The 19,135-nt window shown below is 43.1% G+C and overlaps 1 protein-coding gene across 1 annotated transcript; it reads right to left on the reverse strand.

The window, feature by feature from the left end:
• Nucleotides 1–253: 253 nt before the first annotated feature.
• On the reverse strand, nucleotides 254–17,309 carry PRPF18 (pre-mRNA processing factor 18). Its single transcript, XM_065667699.1, has 10 exons — nucleotides 17,202–17,309; nucleotides 15,007–15,084; nucleotides 12,024–12,128; nucleotides 9,938–10,051; nucleotides 8,069–8,215; nucleotides 6,104–6,172; nucleotides 4,885–5,025; nucleotides 4,352–4,423; nucleotides 1,840–1,995; nucleotides 254–811 (listed from the first exon to the last, which is right to left on the reverse strand). The coding sequence occupies exons 1-10, from the start codon at nucleotides 17,265–17,267 to the stop codon at nucleotides 731–733; spliced, it is 1,029 nt and encodes a 342-aa protein (XP_065523771.1). The 5' UTR covers nucleotides 17,268–17,309; the 3' UTR covers nucleotides 254–730.
• Between the last annotated feature and the right edge of the window lie 1,826 nt (nucleotides 17,310–19,135).

The raw sequence follows: 19,135 nt of genomic DNA on the forward strand, positions 1-19,135 counted from the left end.
TCTCTGCAATGCCCAGCAGAATTGGATTTTCTCCAGATGTATAAAAATGGGATTTGAAAGCCTCAAGAGCCTTGAGATGACTTCCCCGGAGCCCAGAAGTTTCCTATTAAAAACATTGTTACAAAAGGAAGAAAAAGCCAAATCAGACGCATTCAAGATCAAAACCCCTTTGCACTGAGCCTGGCCGCAGTTTTGAGCTGAGAAATACATAAACCTTTTCATTTTTCCCTCCTGATAAATACCACATGAAAGATTAGCCAATAAAGTCTTTGTATTTACAGAAACAACCAAGATTCAGCTTCAACTGCTTCCCTCTAATCATCTCCCCCCATCAGTCTCCAATGGGAAAGCAGCCAAAAAAGCTCCACATATGCTCCTTGGAGGGCTGAGTCGCACCCAAAGCTCTTAAGATATGGGAAACAGTTCAGTCTGCACAGTTCCCTGAATAACAAAGTGAAATAAAGGCAAGGATTCATTGTCCCCTGGCCATAACCCCTTCAAACCTCCCCCCTCTGCTGTAGACTGGATGTGTTCAGGATAAAGCATACATTTAAAGAGAAATCGAAATAAATGGGGCTTGTAAAAAAGAAGCTGTGGAAAATCTGCTGCTTCGTGCTTTTCCTCAAAGCCCACCCCATGCTCTGTCGGTGTTAAAGCACAAGCTGTCTCTTCAACCCTCTCTGGGTCCTGGAGATGGAAACTTGAGTTACGGCTTGACCACTGCAGAGCCTCACAACGCGTTGTACTCCACACACTTGGATGGGTCTGTTGGGAAGTGCTTCTGGCAAATGGTCATGAGCCTCTTCAGCCCCTAGGAATTAACAACACAAGGCCAATTCTGTGATAAACCTGCAGCTGTTAAACCAACCTCACAGAGCACAGGGCTTTAAAGCTTAACAAGAAGAATGAAAAGGAAAAGGCTGCTGTTTTGGGGTGGGGATGGGGGGCTTGTTTGGTTGTTTTATTAACCTTTCTTCCTCCAAAGTCCCAAGTTATCTCCAATATGAGAGGAGATGCTATTTTCTCAGGTGATGGTATTAAAAACTAAAGCTGAGGAGAAACCAGAAGCTGTATTTGTAACCCTAACACAAAAAGACTCAAACTGGAAGGGGAAGTTGCTTTTTGCAAGCAATTTGCTTGCAGCCATCTGCAGAAGTCAAAGAGCAAAGAGAGTTCTGCTGCTGCAGCAGGAAGACATTTACATAAGCTTCCCCAGCCAGAAGCTTTGAGCTCCAAGATGCTGCTCTGGAGGCTTCAGAGTTAAGCCAGAAGGTCTTTATCTCAATGAAACTGCAGCTGGCAAGAGGCAAATGCATGTCAAAATACAACAAGACTTGTTTCCTCAGACCTGCCCACTTACTGCACTGAAAGGTCAGAGAACAAAAACACCACTGCTGCTAATTCCCAACCCAAAAGTTCACAATATGAGTATGAATACGCACTGAAGGAACTGAACCTGAAACTTTCAAATCCATGGTGTTGAAGGGACATGTTTGAAAAATGAAAGCATTTATCTGGTTGCAGAAGGAGTCAGAAGGACTGTATTTCAGAGATTAAATTTAATACATTCTGCACAGTTAAGCAGTGAAGGAACTCAGGAGCATGTCTTCACAGCTACTTTGGTGTTCATGTAGGTTCACAACAATTAAGAGGTAGAAAAGCCCTTTAGACTCCATTCCCAGCCCAGCACTGAAGAGCCTTCAGGTCCAGGATAAGCTATTAAATGGATGTTATGCTTGACCCAAACTAAGGTCCATTTCCAGGACCTTTTTACCACATCACCTCAAAGATCCCCTAACTTCAAAAGGGAATCTGTTGGATTCCCCAGGCCAGCCTTACCTGTATGTATTTCCTCTGAGTTTCATCGTTGAGAACATGGGCTACGTGCTTGGAGAAGATCTTCTCACGGCCCGTTCGAGCATGGATACCAACCATGGTGACACCAATGGGCCAGGGAGCATTTCCAATGGCCATCTGGAGATAGGCATCATTTGCCTGAAGAAACACAGTGCAGGTACTCTTAGCAAAACAGAAAGAGCATGAGAAAGCATCCACTGTATTGCTGGACACAGTAACACCTATTCCAGTCTCTCTGAATCAGGTCTCACTGCATGATATTAACCAATTTCACAACGCATCTTCCTAACACAAATCATGTTTACTCTGACAGAAGCAAGAACCATGGACCTTACCTGATGAAAGAAAGCACTGGATAAGACAGTTTAATCACCTTGATTAAAATGAAAGCTTACTGGGACTGTTTTCAACTCAGCTTTCTCAGGTTCCCACGAGTTTTTCTTCTGCTATCACCTTTAGATCTGTCGCTGATGCAGACTAGACCAGGAAGCCTGTCTGTAAGCACAACCCATTGAAGGGTTGTCCTCAGGTGCATGGACCTCAGGAGTGCACTGCAGCCTGACAGCCCTCGGGGAGATGAGCTTCCAAAGAGGCTGAGAACCAGCACTCCACAAAACTGGGTTAAATAAGCGCAGTTGTGACAACATTTATGAAGGGAGCAGTAGCAGCAGCAAATCAATCCAAAATATCCCAATCCAGACAGCAGACCCAGTTTCTAAAGCTGTAGCAGACAAAGTCCCTGAGGAAGACCAGGGATAAAACTTGAAGGGAAAATTAACAGAAGGAAAGGGAGAAAGGAAGAGAAATACAGAGCTTAGAACAACTCACAACAACTGAGAATCAGGAAGTGAGTGGGACAGACACATATATGCAATCACAGAAGCTCCAGGAAGGACGTGGAGCAGGACATTCCTCTACTATTAGCGTGCAGCCACAAGACTCACTGATGCAGAGTTCGTTTACCATCGCCTATTTAAAGACTAGACAGTGAGAAGCAGCAATCATGACCAGTGCATGCAGTTTCTTCCCAGCTGGCACTGGGAGGTGAATAATGAACAAAGCAGGGGGTTGCAGACAGCTGAAAGTAAACCTCAAGAAGGGACATGAAGCAGAATCTGAAGTCTTCATCAAACAACTACTCACTGATTTAAATATAGTTACATGATGAACCCCAGTATGTGAACATGCAATTAAAGACCCTTCCAGGACTGTCACAACAGGGTTAATTAAGGTTGAGTGCGCAACTTGCATCCTGGCATTTGCCTGCTGTTAGGTGTTGATTTCAAAGTTTAACTCTTTCCAGCTGTTCATCTAACAGAGCTGTAAGAATTGATGGCTGAGCATTCACTAGGCTGCACAAAGCAAAATAGCACAGAAGACAGCAGTGACTAAAAGGCAAGTCTCTTAGGAAGCAAAATAGAAGAGGATATGAGTACCTTTAGAAGTAAAAGGCTCATTAGCTTAAAAATCAAACAAATAAGAAAAGCCCGAAACTTCCAAATGCACACTCAAATCCCCCAAAATCAGTCCGTGAAGTTTACATAAAGCCAAGCACTCCCAGGAGAGAAGAGCACAGCTGACTAACCCATGAGATAAACCACATTCCCACACATTCCTTACTTTGTCTGAAGAGGTATTGGAAAGGGAATTTCAACCTAATGATGACAACCAACAGAAAATAAAATGCCCCCAAACAAAACCCGACTATCATAAATCCCACACTTTCAGTTCTATTTTCAGATGATTTAGATTAAACTTGCCTTGGGCTATCTGAAGTTATTTTCAGTAGCAGGCTCACTGCTTACTTGACAAATTACCCCAAGTCCTCACAAGAATAATATGAAATACTAGAAATTTAAAGGCAAAACACAGCTCGGTTTCCTCTGTACACACAAGCTGCTTAAGCAAATGCTATTGGTATTTGAGTTCTACTTCTGAAGGCAACTACAAACAAAACCCAACACTGCCTTTGATCTTGCGTGCCAAAGTGCTTCGGCCTCCTCCAGTAAGCAGACTTTGTCCAAAAGACTTTTCATTACCATACCTCAACCATACCAGGCTGGCTAATGTAAGCATCGCCACAAAAAGGGACAGCATCTCATATTCAATAACTCAGTTTGACTCAATTAATTCCTAATTAATTACTCAACACCCTATTCCTATTAATTCAATACCTTCATTTACCCTTCCAATATTGGGTTTCCCACAGAGGATTCCTCTCTGCAACTTAATATAACCATCTCTGAGAAAAATTCCCTTCTCAAAGCTCTGCAGTTTCACCAACCTCAAAAGATCTTCTGACAGGCTGTGGATCAAACACTACTGGGAGCCGAACCCTTCATAGCCAGCTTCCATTTTGTTTGGATATACACTGTGCATATTTCCAGCTATGCATCTTCCAAATGCAAGAAAGAATGGGAATGTTGAAAGTAATAAACTCCATCTATTAGAACCAAGCAGTCTGAATATGCTGGAAGAGTGCAAACAAACGTACCTTCACATATTCTCTTTGCAACATGAATTTAATGATATCTGTTATTGATTCTTTGATGTCTGCAGGAAGTGTCTACAGGAGAAAAAGAAGAAGACAAGACACATTTACTTCAGAATAGCAGCTCAGGAAAATCATCCTACTCAGCATTTATACAGAGTTTAGCAACTACCCTTAGCTTGAGGACTTTAACAAAGGAAAACATTTAGATGAAGGATCTGAAGGAAGAGAGGTTAAGTGGTTACACCTAGTAGCTTGCGGCAAAGTGCAAAATACAATCCCAATTCTAGCCTGTCTGCAACCCAATGAACAGGTAAGACATTAAGCAACACTTGGAAAAGCACTGGGTAGGCAGAACTCACTGATCAAGATAAAAACGTCAGAACAGGGGAGTTGTGGGCTCTAGATGCAGAAACTCTGACAAACTCGGTTATCCTCTCTTCTTCAGGGAAGACAACATTAGCTTAGGAAGGGACACTAAATTTGAAAGCAGAAGGTAAACTCTTACAGGATAGTGACATTTAAAAGTGATTCACCCTTTTCCGAAGCTTTCTGAAGAGCGGCCTCAGGTAGGATTCTGTCTGCTTCTGCGTGGCACTGTTAAGCTTCCCCTGCACTCCCCGTTTCACATAGTCTTCTCTGGCATTCAACTCCTTAGCCCAAACGCCAAGAAGAAACTGCGTGAAGAACAAGCACATTTATGTCAGGGTGCCATCTACTGACTCCCTCGGCAAAACAGATGGGAACAGTTGAAGCCACGGAGGCAAAAACAGGTTCTCTGAAGAAATCTGAAATAAGGCTGCAAGAAGCCTCTTTCAGAAGGATACACAAGGAGGGAGAGGAACAACCCTCTTATTACAAAAAGATGTGGGTGAGGGAGGGAGCATGTATAAATAGGTGTTTACAAAAAAAAACCCCAAGGAAACATCACTGCAGGTATCAGTGCTGGGAAGGAGGAGGGATACATAAGAAGCCCAGAAATCTTAAGCAGAAGATGCAGACGTTTCAGGGCAGTTTTTCTGCACAGGAGCCTAAGGAATGGTGAAGATCACAGTGAAAATTCAATGCACCAGAAGGAAAACATGTCAAATGTGCCTTCTCTCCACCTGGAAAGCAATTTTCGAGCCTGCTTTCCCTGCCCAGCACAAACTACATTAAAATGATGACGTATCTTACAAATACAAACAAAAGCTCCAACTCTTACTGTGACTTGTGATCATCACAAGGACTAGCTGACTCAAATAAGAGGCAATACAGGCTTCTTGCCAGGAAACAAGGAAACAATTTTCTACCATTCAGTTGAATCTGCTTCCTTAGAAAAACCAGTGGACTTCCTTTAAAATGCTCTTATTTCACATTACAGTACCACGTGACATTTCATTTCAGCTTGCGCTGTTCCTGGGGAAGGGAGGCAGGGACTCCTTGGAAGCTTTTAATGTCCTAGGTAGTATGTAGAAGCAACTACATACAACTGCTTTAATGACCACATGGAAATCAAAACCATATTTATTTTGTCTAGAAAAAGCAGGATCAGATTTTGAAGAACACTCTTTCCTAGCTCTAGCAGAAGTCACTATTGTGACTAACCAAAGCTGTGGAGTGCAAAGCATTTAAAAAAACCCACATCTTAAACATAATGTGAGAGTTTTAATCCCCAAGCAGCCAAAACCATCCCTTCTATTCATGAGATATATCTGCATGATAGTAAAAAATATGACACAGCTACAGAATTATTAATCTATTAGAGTTTGTTACCTTCAAGAACTTTGTTATGATGTCCATGTCATAGTGATCATCACCCCGTCCTAAGGATTCTCCCAAAGCCTAGAACAGAAGAAAAGAGGTAATTAAATAGGGTAAGTTCAGGTTAGATATAAGGAAGTTCTTTACTGTCAGGGTGGTGAGGCAATGGGTGGTTGCCCAAAGAAGTGGTAAATGCTCCATGCGTGGCAGTGTTCAAGGCCAGGTTGGACAGAGCCTTGGGTGACACAGTCTAGTGTGAGGCGTCCCTGCCCATTGCAGGGGGTTGGAACTGGATGATTTTAAGGTTCTTTCTAACCCAAATCATTCTGTGATTCTATGAATTAGTTCCAAGTTGTCTAGAAGTCTGCCACCACCACCACAGCAGAGCACGATTCTCTGCATTGTGAGCCATAACAGAGTCCAGCAGTAATCCAAAACACGGGTTATGAAATGGAATACAACAGATATATGCTCCTGATATTCATTAATCTATTAAAAACATTACAGTCAAAAAGCCAATATGATTATTTCTGCAAAGTCACTGCAACAGCAATTTTTCATTCATTAACCACTAAATGATTGGCATCATTAGCAGCTGTTTGACAGCACTGCAGGAAGGGAAACTGTGGGTGCACTGCATTTGCTGAGATCCCCAAAGCCATCAATTAACCTAATTATTTTGTTCAGCTATTCCAATTCTCTGTTGTAGCGGGGCCGTTTCCCATTTCATTTCATTGCAACTGTGAAATTGAGTGAACAAATCTAATAAAACCCCAAAACAACAAACCACCACAAACCCCCAGTAGTATGCTCCAATAGCCAAACCTCAAACCTGCTAATACTAACACCCCTTTAGAGAAACATTTCCAGGCGGTAGAGTTGGATTTATAATCTATTTCGATTGTCCTCACAATACCAATGTGAGTCTTATTTAAAGTATCTCATAGATTTGGAAGCCAATTCAGTGTAAGCCTTTACGTAAGTAGTTAAAGTAGTATAAAATTAAGACTGAAGTGTATTCAAACAAAAGATTACTTCCATGGCTCAAACCAAGCCTGCCCCACAATGCCAAAAAGGGGATATTTTGAGACCCAGCAGAAGGATAAAATGCAGTCCCATTACAACTGCTATCAGTGCTGGTACTACAGTTATTTTAAACCAGAACCCCTGGTATCCTAACAAAAAAGCCAAGGACTATATCCTAATAATAATGCAATCATTTAAGTTTTCTGTTATAAATCAGATTATTTCCTAAGCACACTTTTGGAGGCACATTATGAAGATTAACTCCTGCATAGGATTTTAAAGATTAAGGGAAAAACTATGCAGCTGAAGTTAATGTGCTTTTCCAAACTTTACCCTGAAATCCCAGGTACTGGATGCATTTCATGGCACTCATTCTCCACTCATTTTCACAAATACCATGGTGTTCTTCAGAACAGAGGAGCCACTTGCACTGAAATTTCTGGGACACATGGTCTCTGCACTTCTGATATTTCCTGTGATCTGCCTGCTTCTGATATCCACTTCTTTTATTGTCCTAGATCATTTTATATCAGACATTCTTTCTGTGTGTCTATTTTTCAGAGTCCCATCTTTCTGGTATAGGGAAAATTCAGCAGTACTAAGCCTATTACCCTCTCAGAGATTTACTGGAAAGGCTTTAGAATTTATGACCAGGTAATGTATTTGTATCAAATTCTCTAATTCTAACCCCCCTGCAGAGGGAATCCTAACTGTATTACTTTCCTTGCAGGCAACTCCTACCCCTTTTTGATGAGCTGTTGTAAACAAAGACCACTTGGATACTCTAGGCCCCTATGGTGCAACCCAAGACCATATTTAAGGATACTTCAGAATGCCCAAGTTCGATGCTGAAAACAAGATAAGTTTGTCAAAACAATCCTGGCAAAACAGCTTTCTCACAACAATATACTACATCTAAAATCCCTTCATTAAAATCTACCCATCACATACTTCTAGTTCTTCAATAGTAGTGTTCTCCTCATGGACTTTCAAGTCATTCTGTGAGTCATCATCTCCTGCTTCTTGGCCGCCTACAATTTCATTTAGATACTGCTGGTCGATCTTATCCAAAGCAGCCTTCAGGTCATTTCTCAAACCCTAGAAAACGTGAGAGATGACTAGTTTACAACAAACCCCTTCAGTAAATAAAAGCAGTTCAGTACTGTCACTGTGAGCATTCAACTTCTGTTTAAGAGAAGCCAAATTCTGTAAAAATGCGCATAAAGGTTTAGCTTTGTGGTCTGAATTTAAACTGAGTTCAGAGAACAGCTTCTGGATTGCTTCAGCACTTCACAAAAAGCAGGTGCATCAACTTCTGCAATGTTCAGACCTGTGAAAAAGACTTTAAACCATACTTTCACCAGAAAACCATGGAGGATTGCGTCGACTTCTAGGACTTTCTTCAAGATATTTACGTGAAGCAATGCATTGAATCACCCCCAAACAAACAGAAAACAGACCATAACCCTCACCAGTTCTACAAGTCTTCCCATCTGCCCTGAAAAAAGCTGCAAATAAGGTAACACTCCTTCAGTACTATCCCATAAAACATTTACGTAGTTTCCCTTTACTACTGATGATTTAAACATAGCAGGATGGTTCATACAGATTAAGTGTTTAAAATCCCCTAGTTTTTAGGTGGTTAAAAAATAGAATCAGTTTAAAACCACATATATAAAGTTCAGAGCTGCTTTTAAATAGAGTAAGACTTGGCTTAGTCACAGTTAAAGGACAGGCATTATTATCTCGAGACATAAAATGTAAAGGAGTACGACATTTCTTACCCTAAGATAAATTCAGCCACTCCACTGGGAATAACTCTGCACAGTTATTTCCCCTCTTCCGTCATCAGACTTGACTGTCTGGAGTGGTTTTATTAATCATTTAGAAGTCTAAAAACATCTGAACCACAAACGGTTATAGTGACTATCTACATTTAAGCAACACATTGTGGCTGAAACACATAAACACAAAAATCCATCACAATCCTATTTATGAGCTCACTGTTTCCTAATACTCCTACTACTGTCATCGCTGCCACTGGAGCAGCAGCTTTCATTAGCTCAAGTACTTATACTTCAACATTTAGATCTGTTTATTTAAGACTTGAACAGGAAAAGGCTTTTCTTTTATGGGCAGCCACAGTTAAAATGTTTCAAACAACTCAGTTTGACACAAATTAGGGAAGAAAATCCCAACTGTCATTTTCTTAGCTGGGTTGCAAACTTGGTTAACCATGAATGCAAACCTCAATTGCATCTCCTCATTTAACTGATCTATTAAGACAAAAGGAATAAACAGGTTAACTATGGTATCTTTTAGTCATTTTTTGATTTGTTTGCTACTTTAAAGGGAAGGGGCAGGAAATGAAGTTTCCATAACAAGTTTTTGAGGAAAAATCATCACATACAATTAAGATGGGATGCACTCTTCCTCTTCCTTACCTGTACCCTCTCAGAGATCCGTATAATCACAAACACAGCATAGTTTTAACAGTAAATGACTGTCTCGGCTAGTTAAAAGCAGGTTAACAGCACAGGCTGGGCTATTACTGCCACCCAGAGGCTAATTTTTCAACTGAAAAGGTTTTGAGGGTTGAACTCTTAACAGAAGAAATTGCAACTGTGAGCAAAATTATGTCATTTAGCATACTTTCTCAGGCAATAAATGAGAGGGAGCAGATGTTTCCCTTTGCTCTTTACTACACCTCCCTCCTGAAAATTGTCAGTTACTGAAACTGATTTTCAGTAACTTTCATAGGGCTCCTCACTGGTTATCCCACTACAAATAAGTAACTAATTCATAACAAGCCAGTCTTACCTTGTTCACTTCAGGTGCAAGAATTTCTATCTTCCTCAGGCGCTGAAATGCATCATAGTCTGTTTCCCCAAACAGCCTGATGGGCTCACCTCTCTCTCGTAACCTCCTGATAACCTGAGAAGAATCAAAACATTCCCTTACACAAACTCATAGAGGAAGCAAAATACAATCCAGAATTACTAATTTATTTACTTTCCTTAGGATAACAAGCTGAGCTGGGCTGGAGAGGAAATGGCAATATTTTAAGCAGTAGAAAAATGTTCCAGACACTTTACAATCTAAATATAAAATTCCCACAGTATTTCAGGGAAAGGTCATTCAAAATATTACCAGTTTTGCCTAAAATCCCAGGCTGTTTGATATAGCCTAACTTCTTCCTGCTCTGACTTGTTTAAACAAATACACAAAATCATCCCTCTGGCACAGCTTACAAACTGTTCTCAAAATCGCCAAGGTGCCTGACAATAATCTCACTCACCTACTTGTAGAGGGCAATAAAACCACTCTGTTACCAGGCTGAAGGTTGTTCCAGCACACCTGCAAGATGATTTGCTAAAAGTTCTCATTCTTAAGCAGAGAAGCTGTGAGTGCCCCATCCCTGGCAGTGTTCAAGGCTAGGTTTGACAGGGCTTGGAGCAACCTGGTCAAGTGGAAGGTGTCCCTGCCTGTGGTAGGGGTCTGGAGCTTTAAGGTTCCTTCCAACCAAAAACATTCTATGATTTATCATAGAATCATAGAATACTTTGCGTTGGGAAGGGCCTTAAGGTCACCCAGTTTCAATCCCCCTGCCATGGGCAGAGAAACCACACACTAAAGCAAGTCACCCAAAACTCCATCCAAACTGGCCTTGCACATCCCCAGGGATGGAGCATTCACAACTTCCTTGGGCAACCCATTCCACGCCTCACTACCCTCACAGTGAAGAACTTCTTCCTTATATCTAACCTAAACTTCCCCTGTTTAAGTTTAAACCCATCACCCCTTGTCCTATCACTACAGTCCCTAGAGAAGAGTCTGTCTCCAGCATCCTTATAGGCCTCCTTTAGATACTGGAAGGCTGCTATATTAAGTCCCTAATCCAATGGGACAATTACTTTGAAAGTAGATATAAGAGAAGTGAAAAAGCCTCCCTCAGCTGATTTGCAAAGTCATGGGCAGAGCCAAAAAACTAAACTTTATTCTCCTGACTCCTTATTTTACACATTGCTGCTAAACCTCTTTATACTTCACCATTATTCATTTAGTGTATTAGGCAACAGGCTTACTGATATATCACAAAACCAAGGATGGAGACTGCTGGCACAGCAACACCTAAACCTCATCCACCCAAGTAGTTCAACAGCAGGGAGACAGTGTGCACTACACAGGACATAAGAGACCAAACCTCAAAGCAAACATGAAACCAACAGCCAACATTGCAAGTCTTGTGATACACCCCTGGGAAAAAAAAGCAAAATAAAGGGGACATGTGACATCACTGGATTATCTCAGATATCAATTTCAGTATTTCCAAGATTAGAACTTAACCTGTGCTTCTGAGCTTCCTGCTTCTCCTCTGCTTTGGGGTATAGATGTGTTTGTGAGCTCACATTCACATAGGTATTTTTAACCTCACAAAAAAACCCCAAAGAACACAGCAGCTGCTCTGACTTCAGGAATGTTTCTTCCAGAAATCAAGGTGAATTTCCAAAACTTAGTTTCTTTTAGGTTCAGACCAATGAAGAAAAAGAAGCTGGGGGGCGTGGGGAGGGATTCCTGGGAAAAAGTCGATATGCCATCTTCAGTATCAGTATTATCCAAAGAAAATAGTGATATTTAGGGTCTAATCCAGAAGCCATCTGAAAGAGCTGTAAAATATTATAGCACATCTGTGCATATCCATATGACAAAGAGGCTCTACCCATCTGTACCTCCATATGCATTCAATTGGGACAGCAGATCCTTGATGAGTGAAGATGATAATCAATTGAGACATTGTTTAATACAGCTGCCATAAGAAGTACAGTTCACTGGGAAAACCAGCCCTAACAAAAGATTTCAGATGCACTTGCTGTAAAATCAAGAGGTCTGTGACAATTGATTTTACCTCCTGTCTGGAAAGGGTCATTGGTAACTTTTCTTCTGCTAGTTCGAGCTCCAGCACTGGATTTGATGAAGTCAGTGGTTTTTCTTCCTCTTCTTCCTCCTGTACCTACATTCAACAGACTGTTACTAAGGTGTCAATGCAAATAATCCTATATATTACTAGCAATGTGAAGATTCAGAACTCTGGAACACAGATTTCAATATAACAATATAAACCTTTAGTTTCATAGATTTAGTTGTCTATCACAGAACAACAAAAGCTTTTACAAGTATCAGTAGTAAACTAACACTTCTGCAGGTTGCAGGTAGCAGTCTCTAGAGCAAATGAAAAGCGTAATTGCTAAAGTTTGCCAACCACTTTAACAGGCAGATGTCAGCACTGGTGCCAAAAATAGCGAATCCACCCTTTGCCTGTTGATTCCTGCCCCTGCTCTTTCCTACTTCCCCATGCAAAAGCATCTGCATCGCCGTGTGATGAGCCAGATGGGGGAAATGATTTAAACAGAAAACAACCTGGCAAACACAAAGAAAGGACCCTTCCCAGCCCACTTAGCTCCTCATCCAGCTCACCAGGCACAGCACATGCACAGACACAAGGGCAGAAATGAAAATCCAAGGGCAGGAAGAGAATGGGACTGCTTCTTTTGGTGGCAATTGCAGCTTAAAATGTATATTATCCATAGCTTCAGTGAGGCGAGTACTATTAGCAGTGATCCATGGCCTCTTCAAGGTTTTGAGAAGTGCTTCGATACAGTAACAACATCTTTCTAACAAACTTGTCATAGTTTCTTACGGGTTAAAGGAAAAAAAGGGAAAAAAAGACACCTATAGCTCCTCATAGGGATAGGATCTCATTAGCAACTCCTCTTAATCTAAAAGCAGGTCCCTGAATCAAACAGAGCTTTCCTTCTTCATTACTCCATATTTTAACAAAGCAAACTAACTCTGTGATCAAAGGAACTTTGAGACAGCTGTCATGGAACTACAGATCCCTTTATAAGCTCAAGTGTGACACTTCTGACAGCATGAGCAGACTGCTGTTCGTAGTATTCCTTTAATAAGGAAGCACTTCCAGCGCTCACTCATATCTTGTTTTTTTCCTAAATTCCTTAGTAGAATTTATTTCCTTTCCATACTTGCTAAAAGGGAAACTTAATCCTACAGCACTCTGAAGCATTCTCCTTGTGTGGGCAGCACCCTGTCACTCCCAGTCTGCATTCAGGCTGATCAGTTTGATGAAGGTATCAGACATAATTTGGTTCTAAAGAAGCTTGCACTCAGGTGTCAGCATGACCCCATGTGGCTGTAAGGATCCACCCCCATGGCACCAGCTACAAGATGCGGCCACAAATCTATATTCAAATCTATTCTAGCAAACACAGAAACAATCCTACAACCACGGCTGTTTCTCCAAACAAGGGAAGGACAATCCAATCAATGCTTAAGACAAAGGGCGGGCAAAAAGAAAATTTCCACCAGTGCAGGAAAGGAGGAATTGACGGGGGAGAGTAAATAAGGAAGAACTGTGCAAATATATATAGGTATAAAGAAGTACACTCCCATGGCAGAAGGATATATACAAAGTTTAACTTACAAACACTCTGGAAATCATAGACAGCAGCATTGAGGGAAAAGATTTGATCCATTCTGTCAGCTAGACTCCAAGTGGTATCTTTACCACAGTTATTTTTGTTTCAGTGCTTTCTTCAAGCAAGTCAAATTATTACAATTCCTTAAGTCTAAGCAAAGCAAAACAGCTCCTGAATTAAAAAAGAAATCAGTCTGTATTCTACACGTCATGAAGATTGCAAAGATCAAATGCAGAAATCTGGGAGGCTCTAAAGAGGAACTAAACTAAACAAAGCAACTTATTTTAAAACCATTTGCAGGGTCACATTTCAAACCAAACCTGGTGCTGCAGCAGCACAGACAGCACCATTTGGACAACCATGGAAGGTTCTGAAGGATTCAAGCCAATGCTCAGAAGCATCATGGAGTATTTCCACTTGGAAGAGCGACTGGAGTCACAGAACACTTTCTCATTACTATATACTGCAGATTCCGAGAATAATTTTTGCTTTGATGTTCAAATATTATGCAAATAGATCAAGGTTTCAGAATAAGTCACTAACTCAGTAAAGTTCATCTGAAAACAAAGCGCCTGTTTGTGCCTGGTAACAGCAAACAAGATTACAAGCCTTTATCTTCCCCAAGGGAATGCATCCCCCCCTCCCATACACAGATAATCAGGCAGCAGGCAGACACACACACTGGTAAACAAAAACAAACATTCTTTCCAGTCCAGGACAGTATTGCCCTGACACCGTCACAAGGCAGATAAAGCCTTCCAGATCACTCATTTGTTGCAAAGTGTACCCTGGGTTACCAATTGTTTTCTCATATTTTGCCAGCAAGACAATAAAAGTTGCTGTTGCACAGTTTCAGTGCTGGATGGTTGATGGCCAAAAACCAAATACACAGTAGGAAAGTTGGCAGCTCTTTTCAGTGTGCACCCACACTCTACTGATTTCTTTTGAACATTTGACAAGACTGTGAAAATTGTCTGAATGGATAGAACTATCCAAAGATATCCATTTTTTCCTGATAAGGGAGCAGGGAGAGAGGGGAAGGTGGCTGTATCAGATCCAGTGTTCATGCCTAACAGCACAGCTTAAAAAGAAAGGAAGACAAGCTTTGATCCTAAGCCAGTTCATGCTTTCCACAAAAATAAAGAAAGAAAGAAAAGAAACAACAGCCAAACCATAACACAAACTTAAGTAGCTGTATATCATGCATATCTTTTCCTGCATTGAAAATGGGTTTGGAAACTCATACCTCTCCAGGTGGCTTCTCATTTACTGGCTTATGCATACCATTAACAGATTGAACAAAGAACAATTATCATTAACAACATTTATACTGTTGATAACCAAATGTAGACTTCAAAGTAAACATGCAAACTCCTGGAAGAGCAGGTGCCATACCTTGTAGCCACATCTCTGGAAATAGGCCTCCTCTTCTTTTTTAGCTAACTCACTGCGTTTGAAATATTTCTTACTTCCCTAAAAGAGAGGAAAGCTGTTAACTATTTAGTTTCACATCCTTGGGGAAAAACAGCTTGAACTTCCTTACTTGATTTGGTGAATTCAGCTACATCCTTTCAGAGAGATGGCTACATTGTCATCTAAAGGGGACTAGTTGGAAGCATCTCTGAAAATCAGCAATATAGTGACTTTGTAGTACATGTGGATGAGCAGAGTTAAAAGCACAATGTGTTCACCAGCACTTCAACAAACCAGGTATTTTGCCATGTAAGGCCATGGTACTTACCAGCACAAAGCTGATGTGCACAGCCAGGCCCAGGTTGGAGCACAGCAAAGTTGTTGAAATAAACCACAAAATAGATGCCGTTTTATACTAAATTAAGGAGGTGTGAGAAATCACCTTCGTATAAAGCATGTTGTAAGCTCGATGGTGCACCAAGCACACAGAAATGTGTTTGAGGAGACCTCCCAGACACCCTGAAGCATCTACCTTGATTGACATAGAACCACAGAATGGTTAGGGTTGGAAAGGACCTTAAGATCATCCACTTCCAGCCCCTCTGCCATGGGCAGGGACACCTCACACTAGACCAGGTCACCCAAGGATCTGTCCAACCTGGCCTTAAACACCACCAGGGATGGAGCATTCACAGCTTCCCTGGGCAATCCATTCCAGTGCCTCAACACCCTCACAGTAAAGAACTTCCTCCTTATATCTAACCTGAACCTCCCCTGTTTCAGTTTGAACCCATCATGCCTTGTCCTGTCTCTACAGTCCCTAATGAAGAGTCCCTCCCCAGCATCCCTACAGGCCCCCTTCAGATACTGGAAGGCTGCTCTGAGGTCTCCACGCAGGCTTCTCTTCTCCAGGCTGAACAGCCCCAACTTTCTCAGCCTGTCTTCATACGGGAGGTGCTCCAGCTCTTCCTTCACACTTTGCCTGCAAAAGCCTCCAACCACAGCTCCCTACTTCAACCACTAACACCAAAGCCAAACTCAAGACATCCATGAAGAAAGGCTTAGAAATTTGGGGCTGTTCAGCCTGGAGAAGAGAAGGCTGCGTGGAGACTTCAAAGCAGCCTTCCAGTATCTGAAGGGAGCCTGTAAGGCTGCCGTGGAGGGACTCTTCATTAGGTACTGTAGTGACAGGACAAGGAGTAATGTGTTCAAACTAAAACAGTAGAAGTTTAGATTGGCTATAAGGAGGAAGTTCTTTACTGTAAGGGTGGTGAGGCACTGGCATGGGTTGCCCAAGGAAGTTGTGAATGCTCCATCCCTGGTGGTATTCAAGGTGAGGTTGGACAGAGCCTTGGGTGACATGGTGTAGTGTGAGGAGACCCTGCCCATGGCAGGGGGGTTGGAACTGGATGATCTTAAGGTCCTTTCCAACCCGAACCATTCTATGATTCTATGAAAGCACTCTGCAGTACTATGAGTGCTTTCCGTTAACACACTTGGCACACACAGACCCCTCTGTTATTGACTGTTGCTATGCCAAGAACGCAGCAGTGCTGAGGAAAGGGAACCATGCTTTGTTCACCAAAAGTCACGCAGACTTCTCTCATCTCTCAGTGAGATGGAACAAATCACAGGACAGTTTGGGTTGGAAAGGACCTTAAAGCTCACACAGTTCCAACCCCCTGCTACAGACAGGGGCACCTTCCTCTAGAGCATGTTGCTCCAAGCCCCGTCCAACCTGGCCTTGAACACTGCCAGCAGTGGGGCAGTGTCCTTTTCACGTCCACTTACATTCTGAAAACACTCATACGGATGCTTTGCCACTCACCCTGTGTTTAAGGGTCATTTTTACGGAGCTGCACAAATAAATAACTAAACCACCTCCGAAAGCCAAAGGCACACAATGAGGCCCTACAGCAAGGGCCAGGCTGCTTCTGCACCCCAAACTCCTCCCAACTCCTTCCCCACCCCATCCTGGGCCGTTCCTGCTCCTTGTCCCCAAACCGCTCCCGGGGCCGTTCGTGACCCCCCAGACCCATTCCTGACACCCCCAAATCCGTTCCTGCGCAGCTCCGGATCCCCTCAACCGAGCGCCTGCCCCCTCCCGGGCCGCTCCCACCTCAGGCCGGTCCCGCCGCCCTCCCCACCCCATCAGCTGCTGGTGCCGGCCCTCTCACCCCCAGGAGCTCCTTCTCCTCCAGCTGCTGCCGCTTTCGGCTGATCTCCCCCTTCAGGATATCCATGGCTGCCCCGCCACCACCGCCGGAACTGCCGCAGCAAAACAACAGCGTCGCTTCCGGGCGAGCCGCAAGGCCACGCGCAGCGGCCCCTGGTGGCTGGGAGGAGCGGTGGCGGGGAGGTGATAGTGTGCGACAGGGCGCGACATGGCGACAGTGCTTCTGTGCACGGCGGGGCGATGCTCCGAGGTGGGCGTGGGTGCTCTGGGGCCAGGGAGAGAATGGCGCTGGTCACTGGGACAGGGGAGTGATCAGCGCTGGTCGCTGGACCCAGGGATGGCATCAGGATGTCAGGATCTTTTCCCAGGAACGAGTGACAGGACCAGAGGAAATGGCCTCAGGTTGTACCAGAGGAGGTTTAGATTTGATACTGGGAAAAATGCCTTCCCCACAAGGGTTGTCAAGCACTGCACAGGCTGCCCAGGGCAGTGGTGGGGTCACCATCCCTGGAGGTGCTTAAAAGATGCGGTGCTCAGGGGCATGGTTTTGTGGCGGACTTGGCTGTGCTGGTTAATGGCTGGACTCATTGATCTTAAAGATCTTTCCCAACCTAAAATGACAGTATGGTTTTATGCCACCCCACAGAAGACACCCTAGATCTCCTGTACACTTCTTTTCAGCCCAGCTAGAAACCCACTATGGAGTTTATTAAAAAGGGATCAGATGTAGAGCTCCAGAGCTGTGTGTGGGGCAGAGCTTTAGTGTGGAGCTGTAGCTCTCAGTGTTGCTGTGGACAGACATGGGATCATCCTGCTGAATCCACCACAGGCACCAGAACTCAGCTTTCCATAAAGCTAAGGGTGGAGGCTTGGAACTCTAGTTATAGCTTACCAGCTGCTGGTAGTAAGAGTGAGAAGTGATGTAGAGATTGTGTTTACCCCTTCTTGAGCTTGCTTTTCATCTCACAGAATGGCCATACCCTTCATGTCCCTACTCTGTGGCCCAGAGGTGTATTAAAGAGGGCGAATGGTAAGGTGTTTAAAAGATGTGTAGATGTGCACTTAGGGACATGGTTTGGTGGTGGACTTGGCAGTGCTGCCCAGGTTAACAGTTGGATCCAGTGATACTAAAGTTTTTGTCCAACCTACATGATACCATTATACTGATATCTGGCCCAAGGAGTACCCAAGGAGTACACAGCCTGGTCATGGGAGGGAAGGGCCCCAAAGGAAATCACAATATCATAGAATTGCTTAGGTTGGAAAAGACCTTTTAGGTCATCGGGTTCAGGTGTTTTTACCAATGTTTTCAGTTGTTGCTAAGCAATGTTTATACTAAGTCAAGGACTTTTCAGCTTCTTATGCTGCCCTGCTGGGTGAAGCTACGCTGTGTAGGGTTTGATTGAGACGGGAGAGATTTGCACTCCCTGTCTCCTGTGTACCTGAGACACCATGCTGAGATTTAACTGCAGTGCCTGTTTTCTGCCTCCTTCAGGCCTGGATGACTGAGGTAGCTGATAGGGACTGAGCCCCTTAGCATGTATATCCTGGAAGTAAAATCTACTGCCTTTGTTAGCTGGAGCCCTTGTCACCAGGCATACAGCATTTGTGATGTAATAGGTAATAACACAAAAGGTAATAAGGTAAAAGGTAATAACACAAAGAAATCTTGGTTTGCTTATTTATCTAGTTTTGCCCATCAATTTCCATCCCGTGGCTAGTAAGCTCCAAGAGGTCCAGATAAAGCTTTGAAGAATGAGTAAGAACTACCAATTCTTACTATGCTTAAATCCATCAGGGCTACACCTTCGCTGGAGATGAAGGCACTGAACAGTGAAGGGTGAAAATCACTGTAACCAGCTCCTCTGCTTTGCTTAGGAGGAGCCTGGCTGGTGGCAGCACCTCTGTCTCTTCTAGTTTCATAGTATATGGCAC

The sequence above is a fragment of the Lathamus discolor genome, chromosome 1 (genome assembly GCF_037157495.1).
Source record: "Lathamus discolor isolate bLatDis1 chromosome 1, bLatDis1.hap1, whole genome shotgun sequence".
Classification (NCBI taxonomy): domain Eukaryota; kingdom Metazoa; phylum Chordata; class Aves; order Psittaciformes; family Psittacidae; genus Lathamus; species Lathamus discolor.

Coding starts and splice junctions, on each gene's coding strand:
- PRPF18 (XM_065667699.1), bottom strand. CDS start 17,267: ATGGATATCCTGAAGGGGGAGATCAGCCGAAAGCGGCAGCAGCTGGAG. Junction 10,052..12,023: donor TGACCCTTTCCAGACAGGAG/GTAAAATCAATT, acceptor GATTCTTCTCAG/GTTATCAGGAGGTTACGAGA. Junction 6,173..8,068: donor CTACTATTGAAGAACTAGAA/GTATGTGATGGG, acceptor CTTCTGTTCTAG/GCTTTGGGAGAATCCTTAGG.